The sequence below is a fragment of the Manis pentadactyla genome, chromosome 14 (assembly GCF_030020395.1).
Source record: "Manis pentadactyla isolate mManPen7 chromosome 14, mManPen7.hap1, whole genome shotgun sequence".
Lineage (NCBI taxonomy): Eukaryota > Metazoa > Chordata > Mammalia > Pholidota > Manidae > Manis > Manis pentadactyla.
Genome location: NC_080032.1, coordinates 80,321,035 through 80,346,236, shown reverse-complemented (window position 1 = coordinate 80,346,236; position 25,202 = coordinate 80,321,035). Strand labels below are relative to the sequence as shown.

General features: G+C 36.6%; 1 protein-coding gene across 3 annotated transcripts in view; it reads left to right on the top strand.

Moving 5' to 3' along the window:
* LMNTD1 (lamin tail domain containing 1) overlaps positions 1 to 25,202 on the top strand; it is a 342,775-nt gene that overhangs the window by 292,164 nt on the left and 25,409 nt on the right. For all 3 annotated transcript variants that reach the window (XM_036889496.2, XM_036889498.2, XM_036889499.2), the window contains exons 3-5: positions 6,523 to 6,641; positions 9,400 to 9,629; positions 12,478 to 12,688. In XM_036889496.2, coding sequence (XP_036745391.2) covers positions 6,523 to 6,641; positions 9,400 to 9,629; positions 12,478 to 12,688 — 560 coding nt within the window. The remainder of the gene's footprint in view (positions 1 to 6,522; positions 6,642 to 9,399; positions 9,630 to 12,477; positions 12,689 to 25,202) is intronic.

The window sequence follows — 25,202 nt, the reverse complement described above, 5'->3', positions numbered from 1 at the left end:
AAAAATTTTTGTTAAAAACACAGCTTACCAAAAACTGACAAAGAACACATAGAAAATATGACCAGTCCTGTAACTGCTAAAGAAACTGAATTTTAAAACTTCCCAGAAAGAAAAGTCCAGAACCAGAATGTTTCCCCAGTAAATTCTACCCAGGATATAAGGAAGGAATAATGCCAGTCTTGCACAAATTTTTTCAGATAATGGAAAAAGAGAAAACACTTAACCAACTTGTTTTATGAGACCAACATAACTTTCCTGCCAAAACCTGATAAGGATATTACAAGAAAGGAAGAGTATAGGGATTCCATTCTTTTCAAAGTGATCTGTAAATTCAGGGCAATGCCAGTCAAAATCTAAGCTAGTGTGTTTTTTTTTAATTGACGAGGTAATTCTAAAAATTCATGGAAATCAAAGAAACTAGAATAGCCACAATAATATTGACAAAGAACAGATTGGAAGACCTGTACTCTACTATAAAGTTACCCTAGTTAAGACAGTGTCGTAATGACATAAGGATAGACAAACAGACTAATAGGACAGAACAGAGACCGAAACACACTAGTCACATGACTTAAAGGCCCTGCTGTCATTCAGGGGGGAAATGCTATATTTTCAGCAAATAGCGCAGGGTCTGTTGGATAACCAAGTGGAAAAGGACTGAACCTTGAACCCTTTTGCATACCATATACAAAAGTTAATTTAAGGGGGATCATAAATACGAGAGGTAAAATACAGGAGAAAAAAAATAGCCTAACATTGTCATGAGCTCAAGATAATAGAGGACACAAAGTCATTAAGTAAAAAAGATCAATAAATTGGATTTCATTAAAATTAAAAACCTCTATTCATAAAATTCACCCTCCAGGAAGTGAAAAAGATAAATCATAGTCTGAGAGAATATATTTGTAATACATAAAGGTAGAAAAGAACTTTCATCTGGAATCTAGAAAGAACTCCTATAAATTAAAAAAAGGCAAACCACCCATACACACACATACAAATTAAAACAAGAAACTCCTCAAGTGTCCTGTAGTTAATCTAATTATTGATCATTAAGGACAAATAAATGGCTCCATATGCATACCTAGACTGTATTCTACTCCCTGGCCTGGATTCAAGGCCGTCCCTCCAGCCTGGCCTCCCTGCCCCCGTGGCTCCAGCCCACGCTGCACACCGAGGCCATCTCGGCCTCAGTCATGACCATGCCTACCCCGGGTCTGTCCCGGCATTGTGATGCTTGCCAGGAAAGTACACTCAGATCCATCAGGCCACAGCAGACAGTTAATATGCATTTGTTGAGTGAATACATTCATGAGAGAGTAAGTTAGTGACTGCCCTCCGTATTCTCTGCTTTAAATCCCATTTCTCCTACCTGTCCATACCTCTCCCCTTCTGTGATGTTTTCCTATTCAGCAGAAGTAATTCTTCCCAGAGTTCTTCTAGCTCTTGACAGAACTATTCCTTTGATTCTTGTCCCATTCTGTCATGCATTACATACTTTTTTTCCCATATTCACAGATACTACAGTCCCATCAGAAGAATAAATTCCAGAGGAGCAAGGAACATGTTGGACACACGTTTAAATTATTACGGAGTATCCATCTAATGGCCTTGTAAATAGTAGTGTTCAGTATTTTTCAGTGAATGATGAGGTGTAGTGGGGCAGGAGCCGGGCAGACCTGAACCTCGGCCGTGCTTCTCCCCCTCTGTAGCTGTGTGACTCTGGGCCATTGCCTGACCGCTACAGGCATCTGTATCCTCCTCTGCAAAGAGCAGATAATAATACATCCAAAAAAGGATGAAATGAGATCCTATACACAGAGTACTTAACACAAATGGGTACCACGTGGTACATGATAGCAAACAGTATCACTATGGATTATGACTGGCTCTGAATCGCAAAAGCATTTACTCTGAAAACTAAGGGAGAAACTAACATGAACACAGAACTACAGCAAAACTAAGAATAATAAACAGCTAGAGAACACTACAAGCACATAAAAATGTCCATCGTGTCTTTCTTCTACTGCACACTAATAATCTACATGTGGCCAAAGGTCTTAGAAAGAGTTCTGTTTCCTAACTGCATGACTTTTCTCATTCTGCCTCAAACATCTGGTTTCTCACCTCTTCTAACATCCAGGGGCTCAAACAAATGACACAGTGTAATTTCAGACCCAGTATTATCCACCCCAGGGGCTCCCTTCTGTTCCTAATGAAGGTTAGAGGTGTCCTTCTCTTACAGAAGGCATAACTTGAAGCTCAGGGGCCTTAATATCCTTGGAAGCCTCCCAGTTTCTTCTGTTCTCTCATTTGCCTATGAGGAGGAAAGCTGCGAACCAACTTCAATTTAATTTGTCTATTTAAATTTGCTTATTCTTTAAGTTGTCAGGAGAATAATGAATGCAGCTTCATGTATGTAGATGGTATCATGGGACTTCTCAAGAATAGCTAACCCACTCCTCAGTGACCTGCACACCTCATTGCTGTCTGTTGTCAACACCAATAATGAGTAATGCTAAGAGTAGCTACCACTGATCAAGTTTGTCCTGTGTACGGTACCCAGAGAGGAAGAGATGGCAGAGCTGAGGGCGCCCCCCTCCCCGTGCCTCGCTGTGCTTCCACACTGAGCGTGGCTGGGCTCCACGCCGTCATATTTATGCCTGAAGCCACGGGTAGGGCTCATGTTTAGGTTTCTGATAACTCTCTTTCATACTCCTTTAGTACAGCGCTTCTCATGGGGCGCTAGTGCTGCATCAGATGGAGAGGGGGAGGATGTAAAATTGAAGAAAGAGTGCCTTTACCCTGTTTGAAGAGAAAAATAAAATGGATAGCATTTCCTCAATTCGAATTGTTCTCCAGTAACTTTTTACAAGTCTTTGGCTGCAGACACCAGTTTTCTGCTAAAGGTTGCCAGTACATGACAGAAGAAAATGAAATTGCAAATTCATATCAATAGGTAAACTCAAAACCAATCATTTGTTCTTGGTTCAACAGTTGGGCAGGTGTTTTATTTTATTTTAAGATGTGTGAGCTGGTGGTTGTGAGGTCACATGGTATATAAATAGCATAAGATGGATTTCTTATTGCTAGTAAAAATATATAAAAATAGTTGTATAGATGAAATAAAAACACACTGATTTGTATTCTTAAAAGTATTTTACAAAGGGCATGAGTTCTGCAAATAAGATCATAGGTTCTGGATCTCTGCCTCCTAAATATGTCTGAGATGCCTTGTCTTAGAATAATAAGTATTATATTCCTCTAGAAAACATGGGGAGAAAAGATTCATGGATAAAGGCTAAGCCTATGGTACATGTACCCTGTGTGTGAAGTAACTATGTGGTTACTTATGAACCACTGCTGAAATTGACATGAATATCTGAGGATTCAAACCATTGTTTGACACTTTGTGTCACATATGCAGATCTAAAGTCTTAGTGTTTTGCAACAGAATTTTGTGTTTGGGGAAACCCATGAAGGTATTTGGAAAAACTGTTTGAAACCTGAAGTTTCCAAAAAATGATCCTTTATCCTCTCTGTGAACACCCTCCAGTAAGACCTTCACATAACCCTGACTTCAGAGTAAAATAATAGCATCTATGTTCAAGGCAGTGTTATTTACATATAGATCCATGTTTAGGAAATGAATGAACCCAGCACATTTTTACACTAGCAAGATGCTTTACAGTGGGAACTTATACTATAATTATATGGGTGTAAATGTGAAACTGTATTCCTATATATACAAATTCTTTGAATCTTAGATAAAGGAACATGTCATATTTCAGCTGTAATCTTCCACTGCATATTACTCAATTTAGAAATTCCCACTGATTGCCTAAGAGGGGAGGAAATTTTCTTTATATATACAGCCTTCATTCACAGGAGACATGTTATTTCTATTACCAAGTTAATATGATCCCCTACTGTGCAAATATTCTCCATATGTGGGGACAGAAGACTAGGGTATATAAGACCACTTTCATGTGTTCTTCAGCTTTTAAAAAAGTTTTGTACATGTATTGCTTCACTTTTTTTAAATTGATGAATATGGTATTTTACCACTTAATGTTTTCTTAAGGTAAAAGTTCACAATAGAAAACTTAGTTTTCATCCTGTTTACTCTATATCTACTCCTATGGGACTTCAATTTCTTGTGTAAAATTCTGGTATTTTCCCAAATGAGGCTAAAGCCAAAAAGAGAATTGACACAGGGTCCAGAAGCCAGGAGAGAAAGTGATTTGAGACTGGAGCAGAGAGAAAAACCAGGTCAAAGCTGGTTCGGGAGTAGATAAGCAGTTACACAGTGGAACTTGGAGAGAGACAAAGACCTCTTCCAAGGTTATATGGCCAGTGGATGGCAGAGCCAGGATTTGGTCTCACCTTCATTTGTTACAAAGACCCCTTCACTGCAATCCCTGTTTCTCTGCTGTAATTCCTGGACAATACCTTCCTAACTCCTTCCATGGTGACTGCCTAACTGCCCCCACCTGGTTATTACACCAAGTGGTATTGCTACTGATGGTGTAATTTTTCCAAACTGGTGAACAACTCTTGAAAAAGGTCTGAACAAATTAATATACAAACTTCCCTCAATGTAAACAATAAATAGTCACTTCTTGGAAAATTTGGCATTTATTATGCATGCAAAAATATTTTTTATTTATATGAAACATGAAGTGAAGCTTTAGGCTCTGATAATGATAACTTATTTTTCATCTGCGTAAATGTCTGGCAAGTCGTGTGGTACATGAGGAGAGTCTTTGCCAAGTAAGATTATCTGCCACATTGCAGGAAGTCTAGCATCTCTGGCTCCTGTCCAGTAAATGCCAATAGCACCCCATCAAATCTTCATGCCTGTCAATGTCCCCTCATGTTTATAAAATGCCCCTATGGTTCACTTCATCCTCTGTTAAAATCCACTGGCTTAGTTTGAGCAGCAGCAAAAGAGGAAGTTGGTTTTAGTTGAATATTTGCTATAATTGTTGGAAAGCAAATATCCTGTATAGGGAATGACTATTGAGGCATTCAGAAATTTAAAGCTCTCTGAAGTTTTTCTCAGCTGACACAATTTTGTTCTGCTAAACAATGTTGGAAAATGTGAAGAGGTTCTCTGATAAAACAAATGAAGTCATAATGACTTCATGCTAACACATGTAGTCCATATCCAGCTAAGAAGCCATCTGGACAGGTAGAGATAGGAAAATGGGATAGTGACAACAAATAATAAATCCATTTGAAAAATTCTTTTCTAAGCTTAAGTATAAATTTATAAATCTCCTTATGCTATATTTACATAATTGGCCCACAATGCTGATAAGGCAACATGCTTCATCTCTGAGATAGACAAAGTATAGTCAGATGTTTACCCTCCTCTGGCTTCCTTGCCTGATTATGTAATATCTACCTCTTGTCTTTTTCTTTTGATTTATTAAAATATTTACCTTGTTCATCATCATTTGTATTTAAATACTATTCATTATTCCAAGATGGAAACTATTTTCTAATCTTTTTGAGAGATACTTTATCATTATTCCTTAAAGCAGGGATTTTTATTTGTAGTACCAAGCTGGTTCCTGGGACATAGCAGGTGCTCACTTAACTATTTATTGAATGAATTTACTAATGCACTAGCAATCTTCATTAATATATCTTATTACCATGTACAATCATCTACTTTCATATGTGTTAATTTTATTCTCATACCATCATTATCAGACCATAAAATACCAAAATTAAATGTGGATCTTTTATTCAAGGTAGTATCTGAATTAAGTGATTTCTTCTAAATCATACTGCTGGTGTAACAGGGAGAATTTAGGCCTCCTGGCTTTGATTTCTTTATTCTACCCACAGGTTTCATTTGCTATAAAAGCATAAAAGTTTTGGGTTCCTGCTGGTTGGCTGTTTCCATGTGTTCAAAGAGCATTTGCCAAAACAAAACAAAAACAAACAAAAACCCATTTTTAAACAATTTTAAGCACTTAAAACTAGTGATTAACTCCCCCCATACGTATATAAGAGCTTTGAGCCTCAGAAATCCAAAACAGGATGTCAAATATTTCGGTGCAAAGTGTCTGGCGGGAGATATGACTCTCCTCAGTTGTTAAACTGCAGAGCAAGTGAAGCATCAACAGAGTAATTGTTCCAAAACTGGGACTTTGTAACTATGGAGACGTTACCTCAGTGTTCCGACAGGCAGTGCTGGCAGGAAGCGACAGTCCCAGTCATAAAGACAGCTGTGCTGGGTTACCGCCCTGCCCCCAGAGCTGCTTCTCTGAAGGCCATACACCTCTACCTTGATTTGTCTAATATCTTTAGCCAATATCAGTACTGACTATGTCCGTACTTACATATTCACATTAGAATCCTGGTTCTGGCCCCAGCTTGGTAAAAAAAAAAATCATGAAATCTGGCAGGTGCTTTAAGGTATTGGGATTAACAGGTGAGGTCACTTAAAAAAGATCTACCTTGAACCTCAGCTCTACTCATTGCCTAATGTCATAATTTGTTTTCCAGGAGAGAAAAGAGACATCTCTTCTAGCTAACATGAAAGACAGAGAAGCCACTCAGGAAACTTCGGCGGCCATGCAGAGTCAAGTCCGTGAGGCGGAAGATAAAGTGGAGAATCAAGAACAGTAAGAATGGCATGAATGAGAGGAAAGGAGGGTCTGAGTTTTAGAAGATAATGAGGGTGTACTTGACCTCTTGTTTCAAAACATCTTAGGAAGTAGTGAGAACTAGAATAATGGCATACATTTTCTAAAATGAACTGTAACATACAGCTATTTCCCCAACCACTGTTTTACAAAGTTCAGTCCTTAAATATATAAAAATGCACCTGGACAGATCTCCATCATTAGACCTGCTTGAGATTTCAAAGCCCATATCTAAGTTGGTAAGGCAATTGGCAGACAATTTCTTTGGAACACTTTACTAACGTAGGGACAAAAATTGCTAGAGAATTTTGGTTTTAGAAATATCTGTGAGGATGTTAAATAAAAAACTATAAATCCCTATTTTTACCACTAATTTAAATCATTCAACTAAAGCAATTAACGTTGGTTTCCCAATGTTTTTCTGAAAAATGTTCTCTAGTATTGAATATACTAATTCCATAGTATTAGCTAATTCAATGGTATTCAATACTAATTCAATAGTATTAGGTCCAAATAGTTAATGTTACCTTGGACCTATATCCTATTTATTATTCAGTTCAAATCCATTTAAAAAAAATTTTTGTGCTTAGAGATCATCTGACAAATAAATGACTGTTGTATTACCCATGCCGTGTCTCCCAAAATAACACTGAAATGCTGGAATTGAGCTTTTATAACTCCCTCTGGCTTACTGCTTATCAATCACAGATGGAACAAAATACCAAGAAGGGGCTTGGAAAATTCCATATGCTAAAGAGAAAGCCACCTAAGCCCTAGGACAAATTTCTCACCTTCCTCAGGGGGTCCTGCAGGTGGGTGAGTGCAGGGTCCGGACCATAGGCTGCATCACGCACATCTCTTTCTGAAATGGTTCAGCTCTTCCAAAGGTGTGTGCAGCCATTAGAAATTTCTTACTCAGCTACAAAATTAAAAACACCCTGTGGCCTAGGCCAGATTTCTTTGATCACATTTGCAAAGGCTTAGTGGCAATCTTTTGAAGAATTAAACTTACCTGGTAACATTATTGTTTTACTGGAGGAAGAAAAAAATTTGGAGCTTATAAAATGAACATGCTGAACAGATAAAGCCAGTTCATCTGTGATGAAACCCAGATGTACAGTATTTGAAAGAGAAAAGTACTCTTGCTGATTATTCTAGCCAGTGTTGGGGAGAAATCATGTCATATGACCCTGACTCAGGTTGGATAGAGATGAAATATTTGTAATATCTGCCAGTTGACCCTATAGTCTCCTTTCCCACTGTCACCACAGTCATACTCAGAGTGTATCTTCATGGGTTAGAGATTCTTGAACAAAGATGGGTGCTTGGACGTCAGCAGAATGGCAAGAGTTCAAGTTTAGTAAGTACTGGGCTAGGAATGATGCAATGTTCAAAGCCAGTGCCATTTAATTTTTTTTTTTCAATTACCTGAGATGCCTGTCCCTTCTGAGACATACATTTAGAGAAGTCTGGTTTTGAGTACAAAGCTCTACAGATATAATATTTCTGATGAAGTGACTTAGAAATGGTAGAATAAAATGATTATGGATACCTGTTGGTAAACAGAGATGGAAACTGGCCAGCAGGATGGCAGATTAGCCCCAGACCCTTGTTCCCTTATGGAATCATTGGCAAGACAAATCCAAACACCAAGAATGGGCTAAAATAACTTTGTAGGAACTCTGGAAAACAAGCAGATCAAAACAGAGAGAATCCACGGGGGCAAAGTACTTAGCGCCTGATCTTCAGGTGGATGGCTATGTGGCCCCCAGAAATCTATCTAGTTTTTCAGAGAGCCAAAGGGTTTGGACCCCAGGACTTTGTTCACAATTCAAGCATTAAACACTCTCTCTCCCCTTCTCTCTCTCTCTCTCTCTCTCACACACACACACACACGCACGCACTCAGATTGCTCTGAGGTTGCTGAGAAGAGTCAATATGACTGATTGAGAATTGCCATTAGCCTTTTTATGAGCCAAGCCGTGAGGATGTTTTACTTGTAAAAATTTAGGGACTTTGTTTAAATGACTGCGCTTTTATAGTTATAAAAAAAAGAAACAAAATTTTTGTTCATGATAGGATATTCTTAGAAAGATAATACTTGGAAATTATGTCTTTCTTCTCCCTTTTCTGCTATTCCCTTCAACAGTCACACTCATGCTCACACATGTGTACTGTATTTATCGTTGATTTGCAATGTTTAAAAGCAGACATTAACTCTAGAATCTTTAAAAATATAGGAAAACTAGGAAGCAGGAATTAAAGGAAAAGGGTAAACTGACACATTAAACAGGAATCACCATCATGTCTTTTATGTTAATGGGAGGGGAAATGTGATATAATGAGTGATGAGAGTGGACACACATAATTTATAGTCTCCATTTTGAGTAAAAAATAATAGTAATTTTAAAAGCCTGGGAAGAAATGGTAAAATTTTTGGATGCTGGCATTATGGCGACTTATTTTCTTATTTCTACTTTTATACTTTTTCAGAAGCATCTACAGTAGGAATTTAATTCTTAAATAAAAAAGAAAAAGAAAAGCACATCTTGATTTGACACCAAAGTGTTTAATTCAGGTTGTGGAAATTAGAAATAGATGATGTTCTTGTGCTTATGTTAGACATTAATGCCTTTGAAAAGGAGAACTCTAGGTAATGATAGTTCATGCATCTAATGTTCAAGTCTATTCATTTTGACTTTCTTACTTCATTTATTATAACAATTTTTATACTCAGGAAAGAAGACACATGTGATCATCTCCCAAAGACACAGCAATCTTTAGGACATTTTTTTTCAAGTACAACAGATTCAGATACAACACTGCCATTGTCACAGTCATTGTCCTATGAAGGGCCCATCAGTTACTCTCTGTCCAGCCCTCAGATTAGTGGAGTAACTCTATCAACAATTGGATCAAAGACCCCTAAACTTATTGTGAGCCATTCCGGATCAGAAAACAGCTTGGGTAAGCAAAACATGTACCAAAATTTTTGGACACCATTTTTATAATATATAATTCAATAGATTCTTTATGTGCTTAGAAACGAGAATATTTTATTATTTAACTCCAATAATACTATTTTCTTAATGTCATATGCAGAGTAACTTGACTGTGCTCATCATGGATTCTAGTGCTGGAGTCATACTCATTTGTGTGAACATCATCCTGTAAGTCCTGGGAGAGGAAATCCCGGGGCAAAATACCTCTAAAAACCAAAGTCAGTCAAAGGGGGAAATAAAGTTTAAAACCCGTTTACTGCTTACAAACTGCAGTCTAGCACCACCTCTCTCCCATGCTCCAGAAGGAAGCAAGCAAGCAAGCCCCTCCCCTTAAACTCAGGTCAGACACACCCTCGGTTGCCCAGGTAATTACCCATTGACAGGGAGATGAACTTCTCTCCACCCCTGAGGATATGCAAATGCACTAAAGCCAGGTGAGATAATATGGAAATGTTACCATTTTACCCACAATCCCCATGATTAAAATATCTTGAGTTATCATAATCGCTCATGCTACTTAGATGCTCTAGAATTGCTAGATAAAAATTCTAATGTACACCATTAACTGCCCTTCCTCTGAACACTACAGAAAGATTAAGCAATGTCTTGTGTATTTTTTACCTTTAGGAGATTTATGGCTTAAGTAAGGAAAAGACAGAGATAAGAGAAAGAAGAAAAAGTAGGTAATAAAATGGTGGAGAGAAAAGAGAGAATAATAAAGAATTTGAAGGAATACTAAACAAAAACAGTACTCTGTCAGGAAGAAGTAAAGTTTTGACAGTTGCCAACATTGGGCTCAGCAACACCCATACGAAAGGTGTTTGCTTCTCACCATGTTTAGGGAACCGTGAGGGAGTGTTATTGTGGTTTACTGAAAAGACCAGTGTCCTTGGAAACAGAGGACCTAGGTCCAAACTATCTTTCTACTCCCTACAATGTGAGACGTAAGGTAGGTATTTAGCATCTTTGAATCCCATTTTCCATAAATGCAAAATGAGGATGGAAATGTCAACTTTGCAAGGCTATCCTAAGGATTAAATGAGATAAGTCACCTAGCACATAGTAAGTACTCAATAAAAGTTAGTTGTGAATATGAACATATCTGTAAGCACCTTCTCATATGCCAGATTCGGGGTCTGTATTTCAATTGCCAGCCAACCGAAAAGTTTTTAAACTGGCCTCACAAAGGCACCCATGACTCCCTGATGCCTCCACCTTCCTCTACCATCCTATGGACATTTAGAGCCTGGCTGCTGCTTCTCTGTATTTCGTCTAGTTTCAGGTATTTTCCTAAGCCTTTGACACAGTTTTATATAGGATATTGACCTTGTGCCCTTATTGTCATATGACTTTTGCTTCATTGCTTCCATGCCTAAGACACATTTTTCAAAGAAACCTCAGTTCACACTGACCTTTAGCAATGGCCAAAATCCACATGCTTAAAAGTGTAAATACAAATTTAGATATAGGGAGGGAATATTTTTCATCCTCTACTACTGTATTATCATGGCATATGTTCTATATTCAGGCTAAACTCTGAAAGCTCACTATTGGGGAAAAATGCATAATGGCTTCTCTTTGCAAGGTGAGAACTGAGCTGGGATGTAGTCTCCTTCAGTTACTGTAGATTTTGCTTCTGTGGATAGAGGTCTGGGTCTGCTAAGACTTGTTACATTTGATTCATTCCCATCTGGTCCTCTACATGAAAGAACAGCCAGAACTAGAATTAATAGGCCTTCTTTCCTTTTAGAATACAAAGGTTTTCATTCCTCAGGATGAGTTGATAAAAAGGATGCTGTATATTCTCCTTCCCTGAAGGAATATAAGGATTAAGTAAATATTTGGGAATGAACTAACTTAATTCCAAACAAAGTACTTTGAGGAATCTTTAGCAACTATGTGTTTATGCCTTTCCACCTTTCACCTTGCTTTGGTTTTATTAAATGTACAAAAAAATATAAAGTAAACTGTAGATCAACTTAATCCTCTCATGATTTGAGACCCAAGGTCACATTAACCAAAGCCTCTGTGCTACAATAATAGCTGTCATTTATTGTACCTGCTAAATACCAGGCACTGGGCTACTTACTTACATTATTTCAGTCCTCACATCTCCTTACACAAGGTAGTATCACCCTTATTTTATGTTCAGGAAAACAGAATTGATAGTACATGACAGAGCTAGGATACAATTTCAGGTCTGTCTAAATCCCAGATGTGTTGCTCTATCCACTTCATTATGATGCCTCTGTAATGGGACTCCCTGCCTGCAGACACATCAGTAGATTTATCCAGCATGGTTCTTGCTGTGCAAAATCATGAAACCTAGTTTGCATTTTAATCTTAGAATTTTAAAAGAGCAAATTTCCAGGACAATACTAGAATCTTATTAAACATTACTTTTTCTTTCTAATGAAGCATTTTAGTTGACTAGAGGAAATTTAAGTCTTTACCTGGAAAAAATACTAACCATTGGTAGGAAGGACTCATTTGGAAGTTTAACTTTCATGTAGTAATTGGGGTAAATAGGCAGTATGACAAAGAATAAAGTTGTATATATATATATATATATATATATATATAAAATTGAGAGTCTAGGTTAACTGAATTAATCATTTGTAACTGTCACAAAAAATAATCACTTACTGGTTGTTTTATAGAAATTGGTTTAAAGCTTTGAGCTATCCTCACTGAGCTTGACAGTGACCATAAAATGTGTAAAGAATCTAGTTTTGTGGAAGCAAAGAATAAAGGTAGCGGCTTTGAGTTCTTTTAATGCCCTTTTATTCTCTCTCTGTTGCTCCTCTCTCCAGTTTCTTTGAAAGGCTCTGACAGCCTCACAACTCCAAAGAAACAGACGCGGTTTGTCCCTGCTCCTGAGACCGCTGTAACGGGGGACGGGGAGGATTATTTCCTGTCTTTGTTTGGTGATTCGAAGAAACTTCTTGCACACTCATTCCACTCCGAGAGGACTTGGAGGCACTTTTCAATGATTCTTGAAGAAGTGGGCCAGTCTAGATCCAGGTACATATTCTATTCGAACTATTTAGTATCTTCTATTGGAGTAACAGCAAATACATCAGTAGGAAACAAAGTTCTAATCTGTTGTTAGACCCATGATTTCATTGAAAACCCTAAGCAATTTACTGAAATATAACTGTTTCGGATTCTGAGCAATGAAAAGAAATCAAGGTAACTTTCTAAGGAACCAAACAAGGAATGTTAATTCTTCAGAGATGCCAGAGAAAACAGCACTACAAAATCTGTATAAGTAAAGTCAACTCAATTATTCAAGGACCTTTGTTATTACTGGCAAATCATTCAGATGGATTTAGTATCTCTTCTGCTAGGCTTTCTAGTTCAAAATAAAAGGAGAAAGTAGGCTTTTAACTCATTGATCTATTTTATGATTGTTAGTATCTATGGCAAAAAGGATTGACTGGGAAGGTTGACATTAGAACTCACCTATATATTTACCTAACCCTGCTTTTCTTGCTGCATGAACAACAGATTGAATTGTGAATTGTGAGTAATAAACACATGTTGATAGAGGGTGTTCGGGTGCCAAAGAAGTTAGCCAGAGTTGAAGGTCAGACATAAGCTCTCATGTCAGATCAACTAAAGGTCAGATCAGATCCTAAGATCAACTACTATTACCACTGAACTGTAGTGAATACCTAAGTGTTCTTTCAGCCATCTAAAAACACTTCATCCAATTACTCATTCAGTACTTACCATGCTAAACATGATAAATCTGTAACTCTGGGAGGGAAATATTCCCACCCCAGAGCAAATAACCTTTGAAGCCAAAATCAGCCAAAGAGAGAAATAAAGTGAGAAAGACCCATTTATTACTTACAAGCAGTTGTCTACTGCTGCTTGCCCGGGTCTCTCCTGACCCAGCTGCAAAAGGACCCCCCCACACCTCTCCAATCCCAGTGTGCTGGCTCCCCACTCATCTTGTAATCACCTATTGATATGGAGATGGTACTTCTCTCCACCCCTTGGAAACACCTATTGATATGGAGAAGCACTAAGGCCAGGTGAGAGATTCTGGATATATTGCAGTTTTACCCACAATGTCTCATTTAAGGCAAAAAAAATGTTTTAAGATTTATGAATGTGGTTTTAAGAAGTCCCACTCAGATCAGGGAATAACTCCAGGTAAGGATAAAGAGACAGACAAATTAAGTATCAAGGCTTTTACGAGGAGAACTTTCTTCCAGCAGAGGATGATCTGGAAAGATTTTGTGAAGGAGTTACCATTTAGATTATCTTGGAAAGATAAATCAATTTGGATATGCAAATTTGGAGTCTATGAGAACATTCTAGACCATTAGTTCTCAGCCCTCCATACACAGTTGAATCACCCTGGGGTGTTTTTAATGTCCTGACCCTACCCTCAACTCTTTGAGTCAGAATTTCTAGTGATGGAATTGGGCATCATGTATTTTTTTAATCCCATGGTAATTCTAATGCACAGCGAAGGTTGAACACCACTAGCCCAGAGCAAAGGCACAGCATAAACAAAGTGAAGGAGGCAGAAAACCTAAGAACCAGGTACAAGGCATTTTACATCATTGCTACACTGAGCAGCACATGAGGAGGTGTAATAGGATGGTGGGGCTGGGTTGGGGAGAGATCACTATGAGCCTTAAATACCAGACTGAGGAATTTGAACTTCACTATGGGCAATGGAAAAGTTTCAAGTAAAGGAATGACAGGATTGTGACTCAGATTATTTAATCAGTGGCAATGAATATTATGAATAAATGTTGAATTTTGTCAAATTCTTTTTATGTATCTATTGAGGTGACCGTATGTTTTTCCTTCTTAATGTTAAAGCAATCATACATGCTTGGAACCTCATTTGGTCATAATGTTTATCCTTTTAATAGATTGTTGAATTCTATAAAATATTGGCTAAATTTTTGTTTCAAATAATGTTTATCCTTTTAATAGATCATTGAATTCTATAAAATATTGGCTAAATTTTTGTTTCAAACTTTTACATCTAAGCTTGTGAAGAATATTGCTCTATAGTTTTCTTTTCCTATAATGTAAAAGTCTGCTTTGATCTCAGGATAGTTCTCGCCACATAGAATGAATTGGGATACACTCCTTCCTCTTTCATTTTCTATAAGAGTTTGTGTAGAAGTAATATAATTTTTTTCATTAAATAATTTATAGAATTCATCAGTGAAGCCATCAAGCCCTGGAATTTCTTAATATTATTACCTACAAATTCTATATTTTAAAATAAATATTAAGCTATTCCTGTTATCTATTCCTTCTTCTGTGAATTTGGGTCATTTGTATCTTGCAAGGAATTTGTCCATTTCATCTAAGTTGTCAGATTTATTGTCATAATTTTCATATTTCCTTATTTATCCTTTTAGTATCTATAGAGATGTCACATCTCTTACTGCTGATGCTGGTCATATGTGTCTTCTCTCTTTTTTTCCTGATCAGTCTTACCTGAATGTTAACAGTTTTATTGAGCTTCTCAAAGATCCAGTGCCTGGTTTCTTCGATTTTCTTAGTTTTTTCTTTTGTTTTCTGTTTCATTGATTTCATTCTCATCTGGGTTCCCTTTCTTCTGACTACTTTGGGTTTCATTTGCTTTTATTTCTCTAGTTTCTCAAGGAGGAAGCTGATATCATCAATTTGATACTTTTTTCCTCTTCTTAATACAAGCATTTAATAATTTAATACTGTACATTTTCCCTAAGTACAGCTTTAGTGGCATCCCACAAATTTTGATATATTGTTGTTCATTTTCATTCAACTGGAAATACTGATTTTCATTTTCATTTCTTATTTGATTCTTGAGCAATAAGGAGTGTGTTATTTAGTTACCAAATATCTTACAGATTTTCCAGTTCCAGTGATTTTCAACATCTTTTTGTTACTGATTTCTAATTAAATCCCATAGTGGTCAAAGAGAACATACTTTGTATGTCTTGAGTCCTTTTAAATATATTGAGACTCGTTTTATAGCCAGGATACAGTCCATCCCAGTAAATGTCCTGGAGGTGTTAACAAAGAATGCATGTTCTGCTGTTGTTGAGTGGAGTGGTTCATAAATGTCAATCAGGTCAAATTGATTGATATTATTAAGCCTACTGTATTTTGCTGATTTTATGTCCACTTATTCTATCAGTTATTGAGAAAGGGATGTTAAAATCTCCAAATGTAATTGTGATTTGTTTTCTCCTTGCAGTTCTATCAGTTTTTGCTTCCTGTATTTTAAAGCTCTGTTATTAGACTCAAAAGCACTTGAGGTTGTTATATTCTCTTGATGAGTTGATCTCTATATCATAAAATAATCTTCTCTATCCCTAGCATTATTCCTTGCTCAGAAATCTACCATGTCTGGTATTTATCACTATTACAGTTTTTTTAAAAATTAGTGTTAGCAGGGTATATCTTTTTCTATCTTTTTACTTTTCACCTATTTGTGTCTTTATATTTAGAGTGCATTTTCTGTAGGTAGCATATAGTTAGGACTTGATCTTTTATACAATCTGACAATCCCTGTCTTTTAATTTGAGCATTTAAACCATTCACATTTAAAGTAATTGTTAGTATGGTTAAGGCTAAGTCTACTCTCTTACTGTTTGTTTTCTATTTGTGCCAACTATTCTGTATTCTCTTTTTCCTCTTTTTCTGTCTTATTTTGAATTATTTATTATGATTTCATTTTATCACCATTGTTGGCTGATTAGCTATAACTCTATTATAGTGGTTCCTTCCAGGTTTATAGGATACATCTTGAGCCTATCATGACTACCTTCAAATGGTGTTACATCACTTTGCATATAATTTAAGAGCTGTATAATACTTATTTCCCTCCTCCCAGCCATTATGTTTGTGCTGTCACATATTTTACTTCTACGTAAGTCATAAATCCCATACTCAATAGTTATTTTTGTTTAATCAATTTTAAAAGAAATGTAAATGATGAGAAAAAAATACCTTATGTATTTACCCTTTTATGTTCTCACTGCTTTTCAGTGTTTTTTACTATTTATTTTTCTGTCAGTAAGTCATGTTTGCGTACAGTCTAATTATCCTACTACCTGAAAACTTCCTGACATTTCTTGCAGTATGAATCAGCTTGTGATGACTCCTTCCCTCAGATTGTTTAACAGCTTTATTGAGACTTAATTGATATAAAAATTGAATTTAAGATGTACAACTTGATTTTTTTTTATTGAGACATAATTGATATACATTGTATAAGCTTAAGGTGTACAACATGATGATTTGATGTATGTATATTTTGCAAAATGATTACCATAAAAAGGTTAGTTAACACATTCATCACTTCACATTATAATGTGAATGGTGAGAACATTTGTGTGTGTGTGTAGTGGGAACATTTGAGATCTATTCTCCCCAATTTTCAAGTGTATAATACAATGTTATTGTTAACTGTAGTCACTATGCTGTGCATTAGATGCCCGGAACTTATTCATCATATAACTGGATGTTTGTATCCTTTGACCATCTCCCCCATTCCCCCACCCCCCGATTCCCTGCAAACAACATTCTAATCTGTTTATTTGAGTTCAGCTTTTAAAAATTCCACATACAAGTGAGACCACACAATGTTTGTCTTTCTTCATATGATTTATTTTATGTAGCATAATGCCTTCAAGTTCCATCCCTATTGTAAATGACACAATTTACACAATTCCTTCATTTTATGACTGAATAATATATATATACACCCCATATTTTCTTTATTCATTCATCTGTCAGCAGACACTTAGTTTGTTTCTATGTCATGGCTATTGTGAATAATATTGCAATGAACCATAGATTTTTTTGGTTATAGTTGTTCTTGATACTTTCATTCTAACTTTCATCTTAGAGTTGTGGGTAATTTGCACACCACCAGTAGGATGTTATACTACTTTGTATTTGACTATATATTTACCTTTACCAGTGAGATTCATACTTTCCTATGCTTTCATGTTGCTATTTAATGTAGTCCTTTTGAAGAACTCCCTTAAGCATTTATTGTAAGGCAGGTTTAGATGAGAAATTACCTCAGTTTTGCTTGTCTGGGAAAGATTTTCTCTCCGTTTCCTTTTTTAAAGGATGCAAGATACAGTATTCTTTTGCACGGTATGGTATACTTAGTTGGCAATTTTTTTTCTTTCAGTACTTTGCATATATCCTCCCATTCTCTCCTGGCCTACAAAGTTTCTGTTGAGAAGTCTCCCTACAGTCCCATGGTGGTTTCTGTGTTTGTGATGAATCATTTTTCTCTTACTGCCTTTGGGAGAATTGATTTTGATGTGCCTTGGTGTAACTTTCTTCAGGTATCCTATGCTCTATGCTTGAGACTTGTTGAAATTCTTTGATTTGCAGATTTATAGACTTACAATTTTTTAAATTTCCAAAGTTTTTAGGAATTGTTTCTTTAAATATTTTCTGTCCCCCCCTTCAGTCCCTTCTTACAAGACTCCAATACACATATACTAGACCACTTGAAGTTATTGCACAGTTCACTAGTGCTCTGTTCTTTCTTAGAAAAAATAAAAATATTTTTCTCTATGTATTTCATTGTGGAAAATACTTATTACTATATATTTAAATTCACTAATATTTTCATCTTCAATGAGTAATCTACTATTAATACCATCAAGTATATTTTTAAAATCTCAGCCATGTCTCTGCTTACCATGTATAATTTTTCCTCTAGCTTTCTGTACATATAAAATGCAGTTACAAAGACTTTTCTGTTTCTGGTCTTTTTAACATCTTTTCTGGTTCCTGGTCAGTTTTGATCTATTGATTTTTCTCCTTATTATGGGTTATATTTTACCATGCCTGGTAATTTTATTTTATTAGATGCCAGAAATCGTGAATTTTACCTTGTTTGGAAGCTCACATATTTTTAATTCCTCTAAATATTCTTGAGCTTTGTTCTAGAATGAAATTAAGTTACTTGGAAACAGTTTGAGCCTTGCTTTTTATATTTGTTTGGTGTCAACAGAGCAATGTCTAGTCTGTGGCTAATTATTATTCATTATTGAGACAAGACTTCTTGTGCATGAACGTCCCATGAATTGTGAGGTCTTTCAGTCTGGCTGATCAGAACAGGCACTCTCCCTGATCCTGTGAAAATTCTGAATTCTGTTCTTCCTAATCCTTTCAAGTGGTCTTTTTCCCCAGTCTTGGAGAGTTTACTCAGTCCTTTTCTGAATACTCAAAGAGAAACTTCTGAAAATCTCCAGATTTCTCTACGCTCTGATACTCTGCCTGTGGCTTCTTGCCTCTTCCCTTTATCTCCTCAAATCAGAGAAACCAGGAGGCTCTGCTTGGTTCCCCCTCTCTGTAATACAGCCTGGAAATGCACAGGAGACGGTAATATGGGAAATAGGTAAGGCTCGCCTCGTTTGCTTCTTGTCTCTCAGGGATCGCTATTCTTCATTGGCCTGTGTCCAACATCTTGAAGCTTATACTTTTTTTTTTCAGATTTTTAGTTGTTTCAGGTGGGAGGACAAATCCAATTCCTGTTATTCCATCTTGCCTGGAAACAGAAGCCAATTTTCAATTTGGTTGTTTTCAGTCAAATGTGTTGTTTCTTTCCTGCACCCACTCATCATCTCTAGGGATGTTTAATATCTTCCAGCAAAAGGTTAAAAAGAGTTAGTGGGCAAACAAAGTAGAGACTTTATTTGAATTTTCACTAGTTATACATGATCTTTCTCCCTACATGTAAGACTATAACTTAGCTGGAAGGTCAGTTCTAGATGCCTTAGGAGTGACCAAACTGTATTAATAAGGCTAGTTTCCCACCCATTCTCCATCTCTACTCCCAGGACATTCTGAATTCTAGATTTAGGGATAGGAATCTAGAATTAGGTTGGTAGTAAGCTGTGGACTAAGATGGGCCTCACCAAAGTAATGATAACTACATGAATAGTTCTGGCCCAAAATATCTTGTGATATTACAAGTCTACTCATATTCCCAAGAGACTCTGATTCTGACTAAGCCCCATTTATTCTTTTCTTGGATGATTAAGAACCTGGTGGTAGTGATGTACTAATCTATCTCCCTGTTACATTAAGGATCTATATCCAAAAATTTCAGTCTGAGGGCTTTTCTCTTGTAGTGCCAATGGACTGAATCAAGTTGCCTGAGTCTTTTCAAGTTTGTCTTTTAAAAACATAGGGTGTCCTAAATGCTGCACCCCCTCACCAGACCCTCTCCCTCAAACTATAAACACAGGTGCCAGTATGTGTAAAGGATGTTAGGTAGGTGTATCTTGGAGGAACTGAAACTCTAAAGATAGTTTTAGCAAGCTTTATAGTAGCAGAAATCTACAGGCGGATAAGCAGCACAGAGCAGTCGTACAGAACCCAAAAACTAGATAAATGAAAGCTTAAATAATGAAAAGTGGTTCTATTTTAAAATGTGACATAGTCCTGTGTCTCTCCAATCTTTATAAGTAAGACCCATGCAAAAGCTTCTGACAGAATGATTGGTACCTCACTCTACACTTTTTTTTTAATTTATTTTTTTTATTGAAGGGTAGTTGACACACAGTATTACATTAGTTTCAGGTGTACAACACAGTGATTCAACATTTATATACATGATAATTCTAGGTACCAGCTATCACCATACCAAGTTGTTACAATATTTTGACTATATTCCTTATGCTATACATTACATCCTGGTTATTTATTTTACAATTGAAAGTGCGTGTATATATATATATATTTGTGAGGGCATCTCTCATATTTATTGATCAAATGGTTGTTGACAACAATAAAATTCTGTATAGGGGGGTCAATGCTCAATGCACAATCATTAATCCACCCCAAGCCTAATTTTTGTCAGTCTCCAATCTTTTGAAGCTTAACGAACAAGTTCTTACATGTAGAACAAATTCTTACATAGTGAATAAGTTACATGGTGAACAGTACAAGGGCAGTCATCACAGAAGCTTTCGGTTTTGCTCATGCATTATGAACTATAAACAGTCAGTTCAAATATGAATACTCATTTGATTTTTATACTTGATTTATATGTGGATACCACATTTCTCTCTTTATTATTATTATTTTTAATAAAATGCTGAAGTGGAAGGTAGAATCAAAATAAAGGTAGAAAACATAGTTTAGTGTTGTAAGAGAGCAAATGTAGATGATCAGGTGTGTGCCTGTAGACTATGTGTTAATCCAAGCTAGACAAGGGCAATAAAACATCCACGTATGCGGAAGATTTCTCTCAGAACAGGGGGGGTGAGGTTCTAAGCCTCACCTCTGTTGATCCCCAATTTCTCACCTGATGGCCCCCCTGCGACTGTGCCTGTCTTAGGTTGTTCCTCCCTTGAGGAATCTTACCCGTCTCTGGCTAACCAGTCATCTTCCGGGGCCATACAGGGAAATGTAAAGTTGGTAAGTGAGAGAGAAGCTTTATTGTTTGAAAAGGTTAGCTTTTAACTTCTCTGCATTTTTATGCCCTGTGGCTTCTATGCCCAGCATTTGTCTTGAGGTATCTTTACCACTTGGGAGAATTATGATACTCGGTAAATTTGATATGAGGCACGAATTCTATTTAAGGGTTGTAATTAGGAAGGAAGAAGAAAAGCTATAGAAGTAGCAGGCGGAAGAAAACATGGGAAGATTGATTATTTCTTTGATATATCTTCTTGTAGAGTAACTTCAGCATGTATAGGTTTTAAGCTACTACTTAAATTGTGCACACACATTAACATAATAGGAGTATAGTTACATAACCAAAGCATACCTGTAATTACCAGCCATCTCCAGTGAAACCAAGAAAACCAGTTAGGCACCTTAGGCATTTGTGAAAACTTATCTGTGATATGGTGGATATTGTCCAACTGAACTTGAACAGTCTGAGAGAAATCAGATAAATTAAAACAACCCATTCCTGGGGAATGTTCACATCCCTTATGTTCTTTTAACAGTAAATAGTCTGTAGTTATAAGATTTTGGAGCGCTACAATTTGCACTTCTCCTAATTCTTGGTTGAGTTCCAACAGTACAGATCCAGTCAAATTTGTTGTTTCACTGTATGCACAGGCCAGCTTAGATATCTCCTTCATTCCCATGGCAAGTCCAGGAGCTGGTGGGTTGAGTGCATCTACAGCTGTAGCAGTGCGTGGATCTTTGTTGGGGTTTTTTGATGATCGATCATCTTCTGGCATGAGTCCTCCTGAGAGTGCTGATGTTGGAAGTTCTTTTTCATATCGTATCTTAGTTCATTTTCGGGGTAGCCCAATTAGGCTTTGATCCTCTGTATAAACACAAACAGACCCTTTGCCCACACTTTGATCTGCCCTTTATACCATTGTGTAGAGCTCATTGGAGGTCACCACACAGGAACTGCGTTTTGGTTTTTTTTTAACATTAATCTACACTTACGTGACGAATACTTTGTTTACTAGGCTCACCCCTATACCAGGTCCCCCCTGTATACCCCTTTATAGTCACCGTCCATCAGCGTAGCAAAATGTTGTAGAATCACTACTTGTCTTCTCTGTGTTGTACAGCCCTCCCCTTTCTCCCACCCCCCTATGGATGCTAATCTTAATACCCCCCTTTTTCTCCCCCCCTTATCCCTCCCTACCCACCCATCCTCCCCAGTCCCTTTCCCTTTGGTACCTGTTAGTCCATTCTTGAGTTCTGTGGTTCTACTGCTGTTTTGTTCCTTCAGTTTTTCCTTTGTTCTTATACTCCACAGATGTCACTCTACACTTTTAACCAATCACAACTTTTAAGCAGAAGTCTCAAGTCCCTTTCCTACTAAAGAAAATGGGGAGGTTTATTTGAAAGAAAAAGAGATAACTACTAAGAGCTGTGTGATAGCATATTAACAACCCAGCCTCTGTAAATTTCCATGTATTGTGTGAAGTATTTTCCTGTAGCCTTCAGCCTTCTTTCAAAAGGAAAACAAATGAAGTAACTAGCCCTGATATGAACAATGTTATTTTTTTCTTTCAGACAAGCTAATTTATTCTACTTACGTGCATAAGATAAAAATTTAGAATCAACGAACAGTGCCCTTGAATAATGGAAGATTTTTGAAAAGCAACAGTACATATTCTGTTACATGTATGATAACAAAGGGATAGCCAAACTATTCTAGTGTCTTAACTATTTAAAAGCAAAACTCAAACTAGTGCTCATCTCCCTAGACAAAAAAAGTGAGTCCAAAAAACAAAAAGGTATTCTGTCAAAAAATGAAAACATCCCACACAGAATAATTTGATAAAGTTAGGATAAGGCTGACATACAGGAATTCTAAGGATGGCAAAGGAGAGTAAAACATTGTATCCATGATTTAGTAAGAACCATAATGGTAATGCAAAAGAATAGGCATCTAAATTGCTCAAAATTGAACCACTACAAAACAGGCATTCTCATACAGTACAGTGGGAGTATACAGTGAGACCATTATTTTGAAGTCAGATTGGTAGTGCATATTGAGATTTCATGAATGTTTACCTCCTTTATTCACACAATTCCTCATCTAGGAGAGGAAACTCAAAATGATAGCCTGACATTTCAAGCCATTTTGCTCCTCAAAACAATTATCAATTTAAAAGCAACAGCTAAGAAGCTGAGAAATTAATCAGAGGTTTTGGCAGTCTCGTAGGACTGGGTGAGTAATAATTGGCATTCATTGCCTGTCAAGAAGGACAAACACTGATAAATATGCCAGGATTTCCACAGGGACTTCTAAGGGCACACCCAATAGTAAGGTTATATTCCAAATTGACCAGCCTAATTAGGGCCAAAGTCAAATCATTCACCCTCTGATCGAGTAAAAGTGATTTACCACCAACTGAAATAACTGCCAGAAGCTAAAGTAAATCCTGTCTTGATTGAGAAAACATTATACAGAGCCTTAAATTATCTGTGCAATTCTTTAAAATCTATAATCATAGGCATTAAGTCAAAAATAACAAGGCATACAAAAGATAGAAGTTGGCCAAAAACTAAGATGGAAAGCAGACCCTAAAAACAAGCCAAGGTGATTCAGGTATTATGGTTATCTGACAGGGATTTTTAAATAACAATACTAACATATTCAAGGAATTAAATAAAAAGATAAAATTTTTAGCATAGAACTGGAACCCTAAAAATAAGAGAATCAATAGGAAATTCTAAAAATAAAAAGCCCAATAACAGAAATTACTATTTGAGAAGTAGATGGGGTTAGCAGTACATTTGATGCAACAGGACAAAGAATTGGTGAAATAGAACATTTTGAGAAGAAAATACCTATACTGAATTGTAGACAGCAAAGAGATTAGAAAAACAGAAACAAGTATAAGGACAAATAGGGTAAGATGGGAAAAAAATCTAACCAATTGTAACTAATGTCACTTAAGAAGAAGAAAGGTTGAGCTAGAACAGTATTTTTAGAAATAAAACAATATTCTTAAAAGAAATACATCAAGCCACATATATAAGAAGTACTACCAACTCCCAACAAGATAAAAGACAGGAAAAAAAAATCCAAAATCTTGGGTACATTGTGGAAAAACTTCTAAAACTGAAGAAATAAGGAAAATCTTAGTAAGCAAAGTAAAAGTATACATACCTTCAAAGGAACAACAAAACATTGGTAGTTGGTTTATGAGTTGTAAAATAGAAGACAAGAGACTTTGGAATAAACCTCCAGTGAGAACATTGAGATCAAAACTGCAGGCAACATTTCTAGCACAGTGATTCTAAAATTCGTAAAAAGTGTATATTAGGTTTTATTGCTGCAGTAACAAATTGTAACCAATGTAGCAACTTAAAATATAGGCCTATCTTGTTCTATTGTAGATATCTTGGATCTATTGTAGATAACCCAGTATTTACAATTTGAAGGTTTGTGGCAACCCTGCATTGAGCAAGTCTATCAGCACCATTTTTCCAACAGCGTATGTTCACTCTGTATCTCTGTGTTACAATTTGGTAATTCTCACATCTTAAACTTTTTCATTGCTTTATTTGTTATGGTGATCTGTGATCAGGGATCTTTGCTATTACTATTGTAATTGTTTTGGGGTACCATGAATTGCATCCACATTAGACAGCAACCTTAATCTAAATGTGTGTATTCTGACAGCTCCATTGACTGGCCTTTCCCACATCTCTCTCCCATTTCTTGGGCCTCCCTTCTGCTTGAGACACAACAATATTGAAATTAGGCCAACTAATTACCTTACAATGGTCTCTTAAGTGTTCAAGTGAAATAGTCACCTGTCTCTCATTTTAAATCCAAAGCTAGGAATGATTAGTCTAGGTGAGGAAGGTGTGTCAGAAGACAAGATAAGCACTTTCCCCAAACAGCCAAGTTGCAAATATAATAGTAAAGTTCTTGAATGAAATTAAAAGTGTTACCTCGCTAAACACATGAGTGATAAGAAAGCAAAACAGTCTTCTTGCTGATAGGCAGAATGTGTTGGTGGTCTGGATAGAAGGTCAAACCATGCACAACATTCCCTAACCTGAAGCCTAATCCAGAACAAGGTCTCAACTCTCTTCA